The sequence below is a fragment of the Balaenoptera borealis genome (assembly GCF_965194805.1).
Source record: "Balaenoptera borealis genome assembly, chromosome: 14".
Classification (NCBI taxonomy): Eukaryota; Metazoa; Chordata; class Mammalia; order Artiodactyla; family Balaenopteridae; genus Balaenoptera; species Balaenoptera borealis.
This window is the reverse complement of record NC_138875.1, coordinates 75372905-75392910: the sequence shown is the minus strand read 5'-3', so window position 1 is coordinate 75392910 and position 20006 is coordinate 75372905. Positions and strand designations below refer to the sequence as shown.

At 39.8% G+C, this 20006-nt stretch overlaps 1 protein-coding gene across 5 annotated transcripts in view; it reads left to right on the top strand.

Annotated features, from left to right (window-relative positions):
• Positions 1-20006, top strand: part of LOC309610617 (BICD family-like cargo adapter 1) — a 96168-nt gene that overhangs the window by 51578 nt on the left and 24584 nt on the right. For 3 of the 5 annotated variants that reach the window (XM_082353681.1, XM_082353678.1, XM_082353680.1), the window contains exon 3: positions 18273-18401. In XM_082353681.1, the coding sequence (XP_082209807.1) occupies positions 18273-18401 (129 nt within the window). The remainder of the gene's footprint in view (positions 1-18272; positions 18402-20006) is intronic. The other 2 variants (XM_082353679.1, XM_082353682.1) reach the window with 1 other exon arrangement.

The following is a 20006-nucleotide window of genomic DNA, read 5'->3' as shown; positions in this document are numbered from 1 at the left end:
TGCGAATATCTAAGGGAAGAGCGTTCCAGGCAGCGGGATAGCAAATGCACGGATGGTGATGAAGAGTATGCTCGACAGGGCTGAGGACAGCGGGGAGGCCAGGAGGAGTGGAACAGAGAGAACACAGTGCATAAAAGAGCAGATCAGAGGTGAGGGCGGGTGAGGGCAGGAATCTTTTAGAGTCTTATAAGCCATGATAAGGACTTTGTTATATTTTATTCTGAGTAAGATGGAAAATCTCTAGATTGTTTTGAGCAGTGACATGATATGACTTGGGTTTTTAAAGGATTGCTCTGCTGCTTGGAGAGTAGACTCTAGGAGGACAAGCAAGGCTGGAAGCAGGGAGACCACTTAGGTGATGACTTACTGCAGTCAGTAGTCTAGGTGAACGATGATACTGGCCAGACCTAGGGTGGGAAAGTGGGGACAGAGAGTAGCGGTAGGATGATGGATATTTCTTTTGCTTTATAAATACTCATAATGCTTATGCCAAGCACTGTTCTAACAGCTTTATAAGCATCAACTCATTCATGCTCATAACAACCCTCTGAGGTAAATTTCAAAGGTACAGCCCACAGGATTTGTAGATGGATTGGATGTGGGTAGAAGGGGGAAAAAAAGGAATCTGTGATAATTCCTTTGTGTGGGCCTAAAACTTCTAAGAATGGAGTTGCCATCTCCTGAGAAAGGGAAGATGCAGGAAAAGCGTGTTGGGGTGGAGGGCCCTAGAATGAGGAGTTCAGTTTTCATACACATTGAGTTTGAGATGCACATCAGCTATCCAACTGGATGTGTTGAGTAGGCAGTTAGATAGAGGAGCCTGAAGTTAGGGAAGAGGTCAGGGCTGGAGATAAGTTACAAAAGCGGTCTGAAAGCATTCAGGAAGAAGTGCCTACTGGAGGTCTGGTTGTTGCTGGTAAGCCTAACCAGAGGTAGGTGTGAGGAGTCTTTTCCTGTGGGTGTGGTTGTAGAGTGGCATTTTCATTGGCTTTCAGATCAGACCTGCATTTGAATACTAGCTCTATCATTTACTGATTAAATGACCTCAACTATGTGACTTAATCTCATTTAGCTTCACTTTCTTCATCCTTAAAACATGTTAACAGGACATATCCCATAGCATTGTTAAGATAAAATGAAATAACGTGTTACTTAGAGCAGTGCTTGGACATGGAAAGTGCTTAACAAATATTCATTATCTTTCTTTTCCTCAGATTTAGTTTGTTGCATTCAACCCAAACTAACAGAACATGGGCTTCTCTTCAGGATAAAATAAATGTGAATTTAAATATTTATTTGGCTGCATCGGATCTTAGATGCGGCATGCAGGATCTTTCGTTGCAGTGTGCAGGCTTTTCTCTAGTTGCGGCATGTGGGTGTCAGAGCGTGTGGGCTCAGTAGTTGTGGCACACGGGCTCTCTAGTTGTGGTGCACGGGCTCTAGAGCTTGGGCTTAGTTGCCCCGCGGCGGCATGGGGGATCTTAGTTCCCTGACCAGGGACTGAACCCACGTCCCCTGCATTGGAAGGCGGATTCTTAACCACTGGGCCACCAGGGAAGTCCCAAATAAATCTGAATTTAAAGCCTACTTCCATATATATACTTCTGGGGGTGCCTACTTAATGACAAGCTCCAAAAAGGATTTCATTCAAATCTATTTTGTATCAATCAGTAATGACCTTATAAAAGAAAGACTTCTGTGAGGTTTATAGAAGGCACAGGGGAAGAAGTTGTGGGTTCTGAGTATTAAAAGATTGCACGTGCAAAAGCAGAGTGAAGGTATATGTAGAAGAACCAATCAGCAAATCAGCAGATCAGTCATAGCTGATTTACATCAAAGCGTAAGTCCGCCTGAGTTGTGGTGATGACCTATAGGAGGAAATAATGCCCTTTCCTGTGGATGGACTATTTAAATCAAAGGGAATTATCTCATTAATTACCTGATGATCCTGCTGGAAATTTGCTAAAGGGACACTCCTGTGGTTTAGCTTAATCCCACTTCTGTTTTCTCCAGTCTTAGCTTGACTATCTCAAAAAGTACTTAAGGTGTTCAGATTTTATCTCATACAGTAAACATTTGAGCACCTACTATGTGCTGTATACGTTTTTTAAGCAAAGATTAATATGAGTTCCAATTCCTGTTCTTAAGTTCTTCACAGTGTGAGAAAACACACATGTAAACAAGTAAACAGAACAGACTGTAGTAAACAAATAAACAGAATAGAGTATGTAATACTCAAAATAGAGTATTATTACAGGACTGCAAATAATGTAGTCATTTTACCCTAGGAGATTATAAAAGCGATACAGGTGTCACCTCTGAACTGGGCCATTAAGGTTAAGAATTTATCAGGTGAAAATTTTCAGGGAAAGATATTCCAAGAAGGGAGCACACCATAAGCAAAATCATAGAGGCATGTACAGGGAAAAAAGAAAAAAGCATAATTTGATTAATAGTTTTGTTTTTATGGTGGTGGGAAGAAGAAATTGACCACCAGTTTGGAAAGCAAATTTTCCTTAACCCTTCTGCACCTCCGAACAGGAACATTTGAACATTCCAACCTTTTTTAAGGTCTAGATGAGTCCCCGGGTGAGCCATATGACCAAAAGAAATAAAAAACATTAATAATACTAGAATTTTCTTTCTTTATTAGGATTAGCTGTGACAGTTATTTTCTGAGGGAATCCTGAGTGTGTCCCTAGGACAACACCATTTGTCTTCTTGTGAAGGACTCCTAAGTGTCTACTTACCCAACCCATTCCCATCACTGACCTAAATTAAAATTTAAGTAGAATGTCATTCAAAGTATCTATCTTCCCCCTCAGCCTTCCTGTTTATTATGAAAAGGTTCTCAGTTTCTTTTCCAGGTATCTCCATGTAATCTTTTGAAAGCATAAACATTTCGAATTCTGGGAAGTTTGCAGTGCTTTTGGTATTTTCAACCCTGAGGGAACAGGGAGGCCTATTCCAAGACAGACATGTGCTTGCAGACAATGCAGTTCCTCAGTTTAACTGGATAGTAATTCTTTTAGCTTGGCTACATTTCCATATCCACTCCCCTTTTTTACCCCTGAGACCTTTCAAGGTTTCTCTATGATCACCACACCACATCCATGGATAAAAGAGAGTGCCTAGATTCCCTGCATCTCGGCCTCAGTGAGGGCTGTCATTCTCTCCAGTCAATCTCTATGCCAAATTTTCTTAGGCTCTTTAAGATCTGCCCTCTTTTGTATTTAATCTTTTAGACTTTCTGGGCCAATGACTTGAACATCAGGTCTTCCAGTTGATCTTTGAGGTTATTAGAGCATTAATAGTGATGCACACAATAGTAGCAACAGAACAGCTGGCACATGCAGTACTTACTGTGCACCAGGCACTCTTCTCAGCACTTTACATAGATTAATTTATCTCATCCTCACAACGGCCTTTTGAGGCAGTTACCACTTTATCTACATTTTACAAGTGAGGAAACGAAGGCACAAAGAGTCCTGCAGTTTTGCCTGAGGTTACACAATGCCGTAACTGGTAGAGAAGAAAGACCATGTTCTTTTCAGAGCCTGAATTTGGAAGACAGTTTTCCCACAAGAGTTGAGTTTTATTCATCTCTGTATCCTCAATTAAAAGCATAGAAAGCAAGTGTTTTATCCATGTTGGAGTTAGTGCAAAGTGCCAGGCCATCGAGTGAACACAGAGTATTGTGTCATTTTGGTTTAAAAAAGAAAAAAAAAAGACTACATGAATCAAAAGCTTTGATTATGAATACAGTATATTGGCAATATCTAGGGCCTGTTTTATTATATGAGTCCTCATAGAACATTTAAAAATAAAAATTTAAAAATCTATTCTCTCTGACTTCTTCTGAAATATTTTTTTTAAACTAGCAGTAGGGATCTGACATTGAATAATGGCCCTCCTCCAGAAACAAAAGTGGATTAACATTTCTCCTTTTTTTCTTTTTCCATTAAGGTCTTTGATGCTGAGGGATTACGTTTGTGATAATGATGAAAAGGATGATAATAAAACTGTTATTGTGCTCTAATTTTAAAGTTCTTTCAAATAAAACAAAATTAGACATGGCCCCTATCTGGTGGGCGTACACTTTCTAAATGTCAAAGAGCAGCTTTCCACATATCTCATATAAGCAGGCATTCCCTCCCATGAGTAATAAACATTGCTAATGGCATCAGACTTTCCTCATTCTAGGGGATGAGTTTTTGGCATCCCTGAAAATCATCCAATATGTGACTCTTTGTTTTTGTCTGAAAGAAAAATAATGGTATTGAAATGGAAAGAAACTGAAAATAGTAGTCAAGTGCCAACTAGCTGTGTGATCTTAGGCAGAACCTTACTTTCGCTCACGCAAATCATATCAAAGGCCTCACTTTGTTGACCCATGCCTCAGTTTCATCAGCCACCAAATTAGGGGTTAGAGCCAGATAGTCTCTGAGGTTTCAACTTTCAAATTGCATGTTTTCCTTTGAGCAAATGTCAGTATTCTATTTGGAGTTTTCACTTTATCATAAATAATAGTAATAGCTATAACATATTACATATTTAGTCTGTGCTAAACATTTTATCTACATTATTGTTACCAGAGAGGGACCCCTTCAAGGGCCCAAGAGGGGCTCTTGTCTAACACTCAGAAATGAATTGTCCGAGGAGCCACACGTGCTGATGAAGCAAAAGACTTTATTGAAAAGCGGCGCTCAAGCGGAGAGCAGCGGGGTAAGGGAACCCAGGAGAACTGCTCTGCCTCGTCGTGGCTCGCAGTCTTGGGTTTTGTGGAGATGGGGGTTAATTTCCGGGTTGTCTCTGCCCAGTCGTTTTGCTCATGCCCATGTTTGGTCTGGCTCAGGGCTTTTCCTGGTGGCATGCACATCTCTCAGTCAGTATGGATTCCAGCGTGAGTGTTTCTGGGAGGTTGGCAGGATATATTATGGGCTGGCATCTCCTCCCTCTTTTCGGCCCCTCCTGATTCTTCTGGTTGGCGGCAGTTTGTCAGTTCCTTGTTCCCTATTGGGACCTTCTCTTGTGAGACAACTTATGCAAGCAGTTATTTTCATGCCTGGCCAGGGCGGACGGCTCCGGTCCACGGTTCCCTAACATTATTTCATTTTAATGCTGGCATAACTGTTAAGGTAGATCTTTTTTTTTTTTTTTTTTTTTTTTTAATTTTATTTATTTATTTATTTTTGGCTGTGTTGGGTCCTCGTTTCTGTGGGAGGGCTTTCTCCAGTTGTGGCAAGCGGGGGCCACTCCTCATCGCGGTGCGCGGGCCTCTCACTATCGCGGCCTCTCTTGTTGCGGAGCACAGGCTCCAGACGCGCAGGCTCAGCAATTGTGGCTCACGGGCTTAATTGCTCCGCGGCATGTGGGATCTTCCCAGACCAGGGCTCGAACCCGTGTCCCCTGCATTGGCAGGCAGATTCTCAACCACTGCGCCACCAGGGAAGCCCCAAGGTAGATCTTTTAATCACCATTTTTTCAGATGAGGAAACTGAGGTATAGTGGTTGTATAGTTTTCTCAAGATCACACAGCTGTATTCTTTGTTGTTCCTTCTCTTAAGACATCTACCATATTTTGTCTTGAGCTATTTGTGCATTTCTCATACTACCTGTCAGTATGTACAAATATTTATTCTGTACCTTATATTGGCTTCTTCATGAGTGTTCATCTCATTCTCCTTCAGCTACTTGAGGATGGAGATTGTGTCTTGTATTTTTTATATACCTCATAGGGACATGAAACTAAGTTTTCGAACTTTAAAAGTTTAAAAAATAATAATAATAACTTCTCTTCCCCCTCAATCTTTCTAAGCTTATGCTGTCTGAGGTTTGTTGTGATTGTTGTATCGCTCTCCCCAGCCTCATTATTACTAAAATTTCTGATCTTTATTTGATGTTAATTTTTTTTTCTTTCACCTTTCTCCCTAGGTTGATATCTTATGAATTTACGTATTTTTAAATAAAATAACTTTATTTTCCCTAATTATTAAGATAATGCATACTACTATAGAATATATTCAAACTTTATGACAAATTTTTTTCCAAAATGAACATCACTAGGAATCTCATCCTCTAAAGATAATCACTGATAGCATTTTGATGAACAGCCTTCCAGGCCTTCTATGCATGTGTGCACTTAAATAAACATATACACGTAATCTTAGGTAAATAGGATCAAATATGCTGTTTTCTTTTCACTTTATATTACATTGTTGAAATCTTTCCATATTAATGCAAGTAATCAGTGCATGGGTGATTCAGTGGTAGAATTCTCACCTGTCATATTAGTGCAGGTAGATGTATATAGCATTCCATTGCACTGATACATCCAATCTGCTAACAGTGGACACTTTGGTTGCCTCCAGTCTTTTACTATTGCAAACAATTGTGCAGTGAACATCCTTCTACATAAATCTTGGGTACAAAGTGAGTTTCATCTGTCTGCATCACATATCTGAACTAAGATAGTATTAATTAGTAAAGTAGTACAGCAGATGTCCATAGCCACACCATTATCATGTAACAGCATAAACTTAGAAGAACCCAATAACCCAACATGGATTAGATGGGCAAATGTCTACCTGTAACAGGCATGGAACTTTGGGTTGTTCAGAAAAACAGATTCCCATTAAGCTAAAATAAAATGAAAAGCTTGATCAATATGAAACTTATCTTCATTTTGTTAAAATCTTAAATTTTTCACTCGAAAGAATTGTTAGGTGTTTGTTTCTGTGTTTGCTTTGGCTTGGTAGTAAAGTAGTACTTTGCAAAGTCTAGAGAGGATACTCTGTATTCTAAAGTGAAAAATAGAACTTGACAGGAAAACTGACTTTCTGATAAAACATAAACCATTCATTCTCCAAATATGTTTTAAGCACCAGTGATGTACTAAATAATGTGGATACTAGGGCTCAAAGTCTAGCAGGAGAGAGATTAAAATAGTTAATCTAGTTGAAACCCAAGATGAGAGACCAGGAAAAGAAAATGTTTTTCTTTGAATATTTGCAAGCATCAGTACTCTACTTACTATGTCTCAGGTTTGGTTTTGTTTTCTCATTCTCTAACCTTCTGTATCAACTGCATTGCTATTAAAATTTTAAGTCCCTGTTTTTTGTGATTTGTTTTTCCATTCTTTTCACTCATTCTCCCTAAATTGGTATCTCATTTGTTTACCTTTCAGTTACTCGTTATGTGACCCTTATGCATCCCTTCTGGGCCTCAGTTTCCTTATCTGTGCAATGAGGGAGTTCAAATAACTGGTTTGTTTTTTCTAGTAAGGTCCAGCTCTGACATTTTTAGAACCTAAAGTAGAGACCAGATCTGTCTTCCTCACTATTGTATCCCTAGTTCATAGCATAAATCTGGCCACACAGTAGAAGCTTAATAAACTTTTGTTAACATTTTGACTTAAATTTGGGGGTCTGTGTGTCTACTCTAGTTCTTTGGAGATTTTTACTTTTGTTTTTTTTCATCCTATAGTAGCTATACTACTATACATTTAGACTTGATTCTTTTAATTGCTCAAGGGCAGTTTCTGTCAGCCATGAAAGATACTTAGTTCAGTTCAGTTCAGACATTTTTTGCATACTTATCATATGCCAGGCATTGTACTATCCACTGGGAATACAAAAATGAATTAGACTCAGTCACTCCTCACCTTAAAAAGCATAAAATGTGGTGAGGGAGAAGGATGCAAATGGATAACTGTAATAAAATGTAATACGTGCTCTGCTAGAGGTGTGTGTCCAGGGTGCTATGTGAACTCAAAGGATTGTTTTTTATTGCTAGACATCTTGTGTCATTTTCAGTCTGGTCAGTTGTATTTTATATTTTCCTGTTCCACAGAGGGTTTTTTTTTTTAATTAATTTATTTATTTATTTATTTATTTTTGGCTGTTTTGGGTCTTCGTTTCTGTGCGAGGGCTTTGTCCAGTTGTGGCGAGCGGGGGCCACTCTTCATCGCCATGCGCGGGTCTCTCACTGTCGTGGCCTCTCCCATTGCGGAGCACAGGCTCCAGATGCGCAGGCTCAGTACTTGTGGCTCACGGGCTTAGTTGCCCCGTGGCATGTGGGATCTTCCCAGACCAGGGCTCGAACCCGTGTTCCCTGCATTGGCAGGCAGATTCTTAACCACTGCGCCACCAGGGAAGCCCCACAGAGATATTTTTAATCATGTCTTTTATTTATCTAAACATAATCACAGTTGTCTTATAATCTATATCTGATAATTCTAGGATCTGAAGTCATTATGAATGTTTCTGTTGTTGTTTGTGCTGGTTCTTGCTCATGAGTCTTTGTTTCTATGGGTATTTTTGTTTTTGTTTTACTATAATCTGCTTATTTTTTTTTTTTTTAGAAATTCACGGTCGTTCGTTCATTCATTCATTTATTTATTTATTTATTTATTTATGACTGTGTTGAGTATTCGTTTCTGTGCGAGGGCTTTCTCTAGTTGCGGCAAGTGGGGACCACTCTTCATCGCAGTGCGCGGGCCTCTCACCATCGCGGCCTCTCTTGTTGCGGAGCACAGGCTCCAGACGCGCAGGCTCAGTAATTGTGGCTCACGGGCCCAGTTGCTCCGTGGCATGTGGGATCTTCCCAGACCAGGGCTCGAACCCGTGTCCCCTGCATTGGCAGGCAGATTCTCAACCACTGCGCCACCAGGGAAGCCCCTAATCTGCTTATTTTTATTAGAAAATTATTTATGGAAATTATTTGATCTTTGGATGAAGTTACCATCCTTCAGAGATGACTTGTTTTCTCCTGCCAAGTGTCTAATGGCACTACCAATGCGGTATTTTTTTTTTTTTTAATAATGTTAGCTTTATAAGGAAGTTAGGGAAAAAAATAGATATTCTCATATACCCTTCTTCTATTTTCCCCTAATACTAACATCTTACGTAACCATAGTACAGTTATCAAAACCAATAAATTAACATTGAGGCAATATTAACTAATCCACATACCTACTTGAATTTTGCCAATTTTCCCACCAGCATCCTTTTTTTGGCCCAGGATCCAGCTCAACCTCCCATATTTAGTTGTCATGTTTATTTTGTCTCCTGCAATCTCTGACAGTTCTTCAGTGTTGGTTTGTTTTTCCTGAAGTTGGTACTTTTGAAGAGTAATGATGAGTTGTTTTATAGAAGGTCCCTCAATTTGGGTTTGTCTGATGTTTTGCCATGATTAAATTAGGTTATGCAATTTTGCAGCAATAGCACAGAAATGCAGTTGTGCCCTTCTCTGTGTTTCATATTGAGGACATGAGGTGTTGATATATATATTCTTTTTACTGGTGATATTAACTTCTACCACTCGGCTAAGGTAGTATCTGCCAGGCTTCTCCACTGTGAAGTTACTCTTTTCCTCTTTGTAATCAATAAGTCTTACGGGGAGATACTTTGAGACCATGTAAATATCCTGTTTTTTGTCAGACTTTTGCCCACCAGTTATTAGCATTCATCCTCTAGCTCTTTTTTTGTGTGTATTTATTTATTTATTTATTTGGCTGAGCCGGGTCTCAGTTGCAGCATGCGAACTCTTAGTTGCGGCATGTGGGATCTAGTTCCCTGACTAGGGATTGAACCTGGGCCCCCAGCATTGGGAGCATGGAGTCTTAGCCACTGGACCACCAAGAAAGTCCCCATCCTCTAGCTCTTGCCTGAAACAGTTATTACTGTGATGCTTGCCTAATGGTGATTTTCTGTCTCCAATGGTCCTTCTACATTTATTAATTGGAATTCTTCTGTAAGGAAGAGCTGCCTCTCTTCCCTTATTAATTAATTTATCCAATTATTTACTTACCATTGCAGATTCATGAATATTTATTTTATTCTATGCATTATAATCCATTGCTGTCATTATTTGTTTTATTGATCATATGGTCCCAGCCTTAGCCATTGGGAGCTCCTTCGAGTTGACTCCTATGTCCATTCAGTGTACCTCCATCATTTTTGGAGCACTTCCTTTCTTTCTGGCATCACAAGATGTTCCAGGCTCATCTTGTATTTTTCCTTCCCCAACCCTGGAACAAGCCATTTCTCCAAGGAGCTTTAGTTCATTTATTAGAGATTGGTATATAGAAACCAATGTGAGCAGTAGAATGTCATTACTTTTAGGCCCTCTCAGAAGACAGAATTAGGAAATAAGTGTGTAAATGCTAACACATTCATAAACAGATATCTATAATCATTTCTCAATCTCTCCATTTATATATGTATTAAAAACCATAAATTCTTTCTGATGTCTCCAGTTCTAGTCCAGTACCACAGAGTTCATGTTAGCCTTCCCTCTTCCCTTACTTGTTACTTTTTTTTCCACAAGAGAACCCGGTTCTCATTATCCATGGTACATTTACTTATTTGTTCAATTCTGTTAAACACTACAGTAATGTTAGAATTGCTAAACCATACATCTGTGAGAAACAAGTTTATTAACTACAGTTCAGTAGCTCTGTAGAGTTCTTTTTTCCCTGAACCTTATAGTATACAGTCAAAAGACTGTTTTCCAAAGCTATTTAAGTAAGTTATTTTCTTCTTGGCGCCCTACAGTTGTGGTTATGCTATTTATTTGTGGTGTAGTTAGGTTTATTTGTTACTGTTTGTGTTCCATTGGTTGGTTGTAATAATTTGCATATGTGAAATATTAATGTGACTCTGTCACTATCTTGTCAGCTCTTTGATGCTTTTAAGAAATCTTTTCCACTTTATCCAGTATTTTTAGCTGTTTTCAGTAGGAAGGTCAGCCCAAATAACCTAGCCCACCGTATTACCAGAAATGAAACCTCCTCTTTGGAAAGGTATTGGTGAAAATCTTACTATCTTTATATATTAAGTAAAATATAAATACAAAACAAACTTAACTTCTGAGTTTTATTTTTGAAAGACTTTGGGAGGAATTGGCATACTAAAGCCTAGTGAGAACAAAAGGCTATCATACATTTTTGCATTTACTTACCATCTAGTAGATGGCTATTGCTTTTATTACTATAAATAATCAAGATAGCATATTACATGATAAGCCTCCTTTTTACTATCAGTAGGCTCATGGCACCTATTACCAAATTTGAAGGTTTTTAACTATAAGACCTTGAAAGTAAGAAAATACAGACTTCAGGTTAATTGGATTTTCCAGTTAAGCAAAGGCTAATCATAAACCCATTTTCGGTTCAAATTAGTGTAGATTTTCTATTCTAAAGTATAATCATCTACTTTTCTGACTCAGTTTTTCCATTCTACTGGAAAACTTAGGTTTTCTATTCCACTTCTACTAGTAGTAAAGTTCTGCTGCCACCACCAAGGTGACACGTATTCATTATAATTGCAAAATATAGGAAAATCCCAGATGCCTAACAATAAGGGAATGGTAAAGGAAATCATAACATATCTACTTGATGGAATATTATGCAGTCACTTAAAGTGACGATTAAGAAGTGTAATAATAAATAACATGGAAATGTTTCTGGTACCATGCTAAGTGAAAAATGGAAAAATCTATATGAGTAATATGATCGTGGGTAATTGTACATACACACATACATACACACGTAGAAAGATTGGGGGAAAATCAACAAAATGTATTTTCAAAACAAACCCATATTCTGGGGTTCTGTTACAGAAACTGAAAATTGAAAAATAGGGACTTCCCTGGCAGCCCAGTGGTTAGGACTATGTGCTTCCACTGTAGGGGGTGCGGCGGGATCGATCCCTGGTCGGGCAGCTAAGATCCTGTGTGCCGCGTGCTGCGACCCAAAAAGAAACAAAAAACAAAAAGGATAACCTACGGACTGGGAGAAAATATTTGCAAATGATGCAACTAACAGGGCTTAATTTCCAAGATATACAAACAGCTCATACAGCTTAATATCAAAAAAAAAAGAAAACAAAGCAAACAACCTAATCAAAAAATGGGCGGAAGACCTAAATAAACATTTCTCCAAAGAAGACATACAAATGGGCAACAGGCACTTGAAAAGATGCGCAACATCACTAATTATTAGAGAAATGCAAATCAAAACTATAATGAAGTACCACCAAAGTACCACCAGTCAGAATGGCCATCATCAAAATGTCTACAAATAGTAAGTGCTGGAGAAGGTGTGGAGAAAAGGGAACCCTCCTGTACTGATGGTGGGAATGTAAATTGGGGCATCCACTATGGAGAACAATATGGAGGTTCCATAAAAAACTAAAAATAGAGTTATCATATGATCCAGCAATCCCAGTCCTGGACTTATATTCAGAAAAGATGAAAACTCTAATTCAAAAAGATACATGCACCCCAGTGTTCAAAGCAGCACTATTTACAATAGCCAAGTCATAGAAGCAACCCTAAATGTCCATCAACAGCTGAATGGATAAAGAAGCTGTGCAATACACACACACACACACACACAAATGGAATATTACTCAACCATAAAAATGAATGGAATATTGTCTTTTGCAGCAACATGGATGGACCTAGAGATTATCTTACTAAGTGAAGAAAGTCAGAGGAAAACAAATACATGATATCACTTATATGTGGAATCTAAAGAAATAATACAAATGAACTTATTTACAAAAATAGAAACAAACTCACAGACATAGAAAACAAACTTATGGGATTAATAGATCCACACTATTATATATAAAATAAACAACAAGGACTTACTGCATAGCACAGGAAACTATATTCAATGTCTTGTAATAACCTATAGTGGAAAAGAATCTGAAAAAGAATGTGTGTGTGTGTGTATAACTGAATCTCTTTGCTGTACAACTGAATAACACATACTGTAAATCAATCATACTTCAGTTAAAAAATAAAAATAAAATGGTAGATCTCTCCTACTATAATTTCTAAGTTAATTGGCTCATTTTCTTTCTTTTCACAAATAAGTTAAATGGATGCTCATGTGTAACTAATGCAACTTCCTTGCCTCCATTTAACAAGAAAGTATATAGTTGGTACTCCTCTGGTGGCACAGTGGTTAAGAATCTGCCTGCCAGTGCAGGGGACACGGGTTCGATCCCTGGTCCGGGAAGATCCCACATGCCGCGGAGCAACTAAGCCTGTGTGCCACAACTACTGAAGCCCATGCGCTCCCGCGTCTACTGAGCCCGAGTGCTGCAACTAATGAGCCCACATGCTGCAACTAGTGAAGCCCACGCACCTAGAGCCCGTGCTCTGTAGCAAGAGAAGCCACCTCAATGAGAAGCCCGCGCACCACAACAAAGAGTAGCCCCCGCTTGCCACAACTAGAGAAAGCCCACACACAGCAATGAAGACCCAATGCAGCCAAAAATAAAAATAAAATTTAAAAAAAGTATATAGTTAATAGTTCTACTTTGGCCAGTTTAAGCAAATTTAAAATGTTACAGTTTAGTGAAATATTCTTATGTTGCTAATCATGTCAATAAGAAAAGTAATCATGGAACAGCTCTGCTCAGTGGAGAGAAAGTAATCTGTCCTAGATGGTACTTGACCAAATCAAGCATATTGGGCAGAAGGAACACACTGTCAGTTTTTTTTTTGCCAATTTGAGGATTAATTAAATAATAAATAATTACCCGAGCACTCAGATTATAAAAGTAGTTCATTTCAGATAGTTCAAGAAATGTATGTGTTAAACTTTCCAGCATTCTTTAACAGAACTAGAGTTATTTCTTGAATGTCTTGTTTTCTTTATTCAATCTTTATGCAATGAAAGTAAAAGAGATGTTTTTGAGAACATTACAAATAAGTATCTAAAGATTAAAACATTTCATAATACCCAGTGGTGGCAAGGTATTAGGAAGCAGGCATATTTATACTCTGTCAGTAGGGGTACAGTAAATTGAGCCAACATTTTTGGAGGACAGTTTGGCAGTGCCTATAAAAATGAATATGCATTCCTTTTATCTAGTAATTCCACTTATAGGAATTTATTCAGTTATAGGGTATTCTCCCACAAGTACAAAGATTGATTAGCAAGGATATTTTTTGAAAGCACTGTTTATAATAGCAAAGAATTGAAGTACTCTATAAATGCTCATAAGCAGGGACTAGTTAAATAAATTATGGTATATTCATATAACTAAATGCCAGATAACTGTTAAAAAGAATAAGGTAGATTTACAGATTGACATAGAAAGATGTTAAAACACTATATGTATTTTTTTTAATTATTTATTTATTTATTTACTTTTAGCTGTGTTGGGTCTTCGTTTCTGTGCAAGGGCTTTCTCTAGTTGCGGCAAGCGGGGGCCACTCTTCATCGCGGTGCGCGGGCCTCTCACTATCGCGGCCTCTCCTGTTGCGGAGTACAGGCTCCAGACGCGCAGGCTCAGTAGTTGTGGCTCACGGGCCCAGTTGCTCCGCGGCATGTGGGATATTCCCAGACCAGGGCTCGAGCCTGCGTCCCCTGCATTGGCAGGCAGATTCTCAACCACTGCGCCACCAGGGAAGCCCTATATGTATTTTTAAAGCCAAAATTTTAGTAATGTTTTAGATAGATGTGAATAGAAAATTTCTACAAAGACTCACAAGAAGTATCTCTAATATGGATGATATTAGATATATCACTAGAGAGTGGTACTGCTGATTAGGAATAAGTGGAGACTTAAACTTTCATTTCAGTCCTTCAGTTTGTCTTAATTTGTTTTACTCTAAACATTTGTTGCTCTTTTTTTTTTTTTAATATTTATTTATTTAGGCTGCGCCGGGTCTTAGTTGCAGCATGTGGACTTCTTAGTTGCAGCATGCAGACTGGGCTCTTAGTTGCGGCATGCGAACTCTTTAGTTGTGGCATGCATGTGGGATCTAGTTCCCCGACCAGGGATCGAACCCAGGCCTCCTGCACTGGGAGCACGGAGTCTTAGCCACTGGACCACCAGGGAAGTCACCTGTTACTCTTATTATTAAAAAAAATTTAAGAGTTTAAGAATAAAAGAATACCTGAGCTAAAAGCATACCATCTTTTTTTATATTCACCTATGATTATAGATGTCATTCTCTGCCAGTTTTGCCACAGCTGTTACTGGCTGCTTAATCAGGCATGGTAGCCAAAACTCATCATTTTGAGAAGTAAACTGTAAGTCCCATGCCTGTCATTTTCTGCTTTCAAAATGAATTAATATATAATTAATATAACCTCACCACCACCAAAAAAGTTCCCAGGGCCATGACTAGCTGCCCTAAACCTAGAAGGAGAAAGTTTTTTATCTCCAAGAGAGGTATGGCTCCTGGATATTAAATAGCTTATCTTTGCAAGGCCACCAGGAGAACAGAACTGAAAGGTATGGCTGCCGAATATTTCTGTATTTCCCTATATTTTTTAGCTTGACCTTCATGATGTTGGCCAAGTCACCTAACAGGCTGTTCTCAGTGGACTTGTGTGTATGACAGCTCCTTATAACATACACATGGTGTTCTCAGTACCTGAGATTTTTTAAAAAACAAACAACTGATCCTAGTTGCCCTAAACTTGTAGCAATGCGATATTTCTTTCCTTTCTTTATTTCCCTACACTTCAGTGATTAGACTCAATCCCACGAAGTCCTGATTTACAAATAGGGAAATGGGCACACCTTCAAACCTGCCCTTTTTGTGTTACAATGTAAAGGAGGAATATGTCTATAAATTGGGAAAGTGAGACTCAAAGAGGTTAAATGACTCATATAACTCATACCCATATCTATGGTAGGACAGGAACTCTTAACCCTGACCATCTGACCCTTAACTTTTTTTTCCTTTCATCATACATCCCTCCTCTCAGGAGCAGAGCAGATCTCTTCAGAAAGACCACTGTTATTCTGGCTTACTCTCCTACTTGAAGAACTTCAAAGAAGCTCTGAAATCCACTATAGAACTAAAATTGGCTTTGTAACCTTTCTGATACTTTGTTCAGAAAGCATTTAGAACATTAGAGTTATGTCAAACTTCAGGGATTATTATTTATGTGCAGAAATAGCTAATATTCATTCTGGTAGTCAGGTCTAAGTATCTGAGCCAGTTTCCATATCCGAAAAAGAAGGAAATAATATACTTTGGAAGGTGCATTAGCTCCTTGCAGATGGTACTTATATGTCTGATTGATCCATTCCCCTCCATCACCGTCACAGACAAATGACTGGCCACCTGGCTGGAGGTGGCCATGGTGTGGTGGGAGAGCACAGAACCGGGAGGCTGAAGACCAGGGCAGTGCCACTCCTCTCAGCCTCCACCTCCTTGTCTGAAAAATGAGGCCATCAATTCCTGCTTCTTAGGGCTGTTGGAGATTCATATGAGAGCTGTAGGTTAGAAGTCTTTGTGAACAGTATATCCTTGGGCACATCTGAGGAGTCAGACAATTAAAGGAAACATTATAACATAGTGGTTAGGAGCTGAGACTTTGGTGTCATGCTTCCTGGAGGGAAGAGACAAATTTTATTTCTAGGAAGATCACTTTGAGAGGAGACTGTCTACAGGAGCATTTCTGATACCACCTGGGCTAGATTTGTAGACCTCAGTGCATCTCTTTGGTTGTCTCATGATTCATGTCAAGGCAGTGATACTCAGAATGAGGTCAGCTGCCTGAATTACCCAGTGCTTTGTAATCTGAACATATTTGAAACCCTGATAGTCAACTGAATTCAGTATAGGCAATCGAACTGCAGCATTTATAAGAGGAAATTTTCCTTATGGGCCCTAAATTCTATTCGAAGAAATTTCAAGAGTCATAAATAAAATTGCTTAGTATTAAAAAAAGAAGAAGAAGAAAAGAAAGAAAGACAGCCTTTCTAAATGGGACTCATGAAGTTGGTTTCAATAGTGAGTGATAGAAATAGGAAAAACTATTTCAAGATACTGTGTAAGAAGGCAGTATTGCAGTCCTAATTTCGGAGTAAGACAACCCAAGGTTTACCATTCTGATGGTGTCATTCACTAAAATGTGGGGCAAGTTCCCTCACTTCCCTGAGCCTGTTGCCTTGGTAGTAAGTTGAGGGTGACAGGCCCTACTTTGGTTGTGACAGTTGAGGTAAAGCATTTAGCACAGTTCTTGGCACATAGTGAAGTACTCAATAAATAATACTAATTTTATTTTTAGGCAAGGATGACTAATATTGTGTTTCTGAGTGATTAAGAAACAAGCTGGTAGTGTCTAAAATTAAATTTAGAATAAGGAAGAAAAAGAGATGTTTTGACTTTCTTTTGTTGTATGTTTTGTAATTGTTTAAAAATTAGCACTAGAGATTGATTTTTGTGGCTCTGTAGTCTGGGGCGGGGGGCACGTTTGTTGAATCTATGGAACCAAAAAAAGATGGACAATTGATTATACAGCACTTGAAGTTAAAAGGAGCTATTGAACGTATAACCATTACTGTAAGAGCCTCATTGAACAACTAGCCTACCATTTCAACATTATTACCACCCCACCTCCTCTGAAAGCCTTTCCCAACCATTTCTGCACACCGTGATCTTTCCTGAGAACGCATAAAGCTTACTGACCCTATTTGGCCTCAGAAAAGCACTGAGGCAGTTACTTAACCTGTCCTGTGGCTCTCCTCCACAGGGCAGGGTTCAGGGCTTTCCTCAGTGGGGGCTGGGCTGGGCCCTCCGGAGGATGACTGAGTTCATATCTTTCCAAGGGTGCATTCTTTCAAAGTACTCTCCTGCATATTCAAGAGAAGGTGCTGACACACCGAATGGTATTTGGTGTTTGCTGTGTTTCAGCATTAGAGAATAAATGGATAAGGGTGGGAAACGAGCACCTCAGCCAGCACTCCCCAGAGAATGGAAAGTTCCTTGAGGAATGAACAGCAAAAATCTTGACAGACGTGACAGGGTATTTTAAATAGTACCCATGTTGACTGTAAGTAAGAAATACAGACAGAGATGATTTGCCTGGGCCCCACTAAGGAAATGTATGGGAGAAATAAAGGAATTTCTAAGGTATTAGGTGTATCAGTCTTATTCTTCCATGTAAAATACTGAGAATGTCTCTCAATTTAGATGTTTGCTGAGCTTCTGCTGTGTGCAGAATCATAATGATGATAACTGACATTTGAGAACTTACAACTTTCTAGGCCTGTTTCCTCTGATCAGCAAAGTGGTCTTAGACCTAGACAGAGTCATTCATGGTGGAGGTAGGGATAGGGGTTAGTCTTGTTTGGGTGTGAGGGAACAAAGGGACCAGGGATGGGAAACCAGTTTCTCATCGTGTACTTGTAGAATAGAGTTGCAAAGAGATGCTTGAGAAATGAAAGGCAAATCAGGCCTCTTTTGTACAACCTCTAAATCAGCTCTATGGTCTCTTCTGCTTGCAGGCATCAGAAGTTGAGAGACAGCTATCCATGCAAGTCCATGCCCTCAGAGAAGACTTTCGGGAGAAAAATTCATCAACCAACCAGCACATCATCCGACTCGAAAGCCTTCAGGCCGAGGTGAGCCTCCCCGTGCAGCAGTGCTTGGATGGAAGTGCTTTTCTCATTGGAGGTGCCGTGCCAGGTCTTTTAGACAAGGAGCCCTCTGAACAAAAACCTGCTCTATCTAAAATCTCTAGGGAGACATATCTGTGAGAAACTGAATGGGGAACACTTGACCATGTTCCTCCGGGTAGCCTGTTGTCTAGAAAAATAAGCTTGCTCAGAGTTACTGCTGAGTGTGTCGAAATTATGAATGCCCTACTTTTTACTGAATATGTTGATCCCTCAAAGAACATCCATGCCAATCCTAAATAGAAGGTTGGAAAGGGAATCCTCCCTTCCTCCATTCCATTTGGGTCCAGTTCAGTCCATCTTAATAGGGCCTATTATTCTCATCTATAAACTGAGAGTAATAGAAGTGTCTACTTCATAGGGTTGTTGTGAGGATCTGATGAGTTAAAACGTGGAAAGCACCGTGTGTGGTGTTCGGAAGAAAGTAATGTTATTGAAAGTATATGAGAGGGCAGGCAGGGTCTATGGCCTGAGTGGGCCAGAGGGGGGAAAAAAGGTAGCACTTGGGACAATACTGTGAGAATCCAGTTGTGGGGAGGAGAGGGGAGGGGTCATATCACCAGCCCAAGTGGGGGCTCTCTCCTGAGGAGACTTCCACCTAATCTGCTCCCAGGGCCCCTCAGCCAAGTGTCCGAACAGCAGCGCTTTGGCTGAGTCACACTTTGAGGGACGGTCTAGCGCCACATGATCGTGCACCCCGACTGTGGTGAAGGAACCAGCCAGCGTGGTCAGGCCCAAGAGGCCCAGATGGCTGCTCTCCTGCTTCATAAATGACATGAAGATGTTTTTCCTAAAGTCTGTCAATATCTTCTCTTTTCTCCTGGCTCTCACTCCCTTCCTTCTTCCCTTCCCTTGGAATTCCCACTGGTATTGAGCAGCAGGTTCTTGAAGTAAGTAGTTTGTGCTGGTGGGTTTGGCATGCCTGTCTGTGACGGTTTGTGTGCATGATGTGCTGTTCAACCACCTCTGCCAAAGTCTGACTCCATCGAGTTGCCTGTTTTCCTTTCCCCACCACCCCCAATTCACTGTTTCTAGACCCTCATGACACAGGGTCTTTCCCAGGAATATTTATGGCCAGATTTGGTCCCAAGTTTCAGGGTGTGTAGGATGGGGAGAGGGAGTTGGCTGCCTAATGCCAATTCCTTGCTTCATCCAGTAACACTGCTACTTTTAAAAGCCAAGCTATGAAATTGTTTATTTCAAATAAGTTACTTCACATAGTGCTGAACTGCTAAGTTTTTTTAAGGGGTGGGGTTGTGTATCAGAACCATATTACCTCATGACTTCACTGAGTGGAACTTGGGAAACAGGTGATCCATGGGAAGGAAAATGTAAAGGTCAGAGGGTATTTAAATGAAAACCAACTAGAGTAAGAATTCCCTTCATGTGGGTAACGCTGCTTCAGTGTGGGGAATAGTGGACCCATTCACAAAAGGGCCTGCTCCTTTCGGTCCCTTACCCAGGTGCACACTTGAGAGACAGTGTTTCTTTGTTTGGCCAGATACCTGATCCCTCTGGACAAAGGCCACATACTTCATTTCCCCAGGACAGCATCCTATCTGA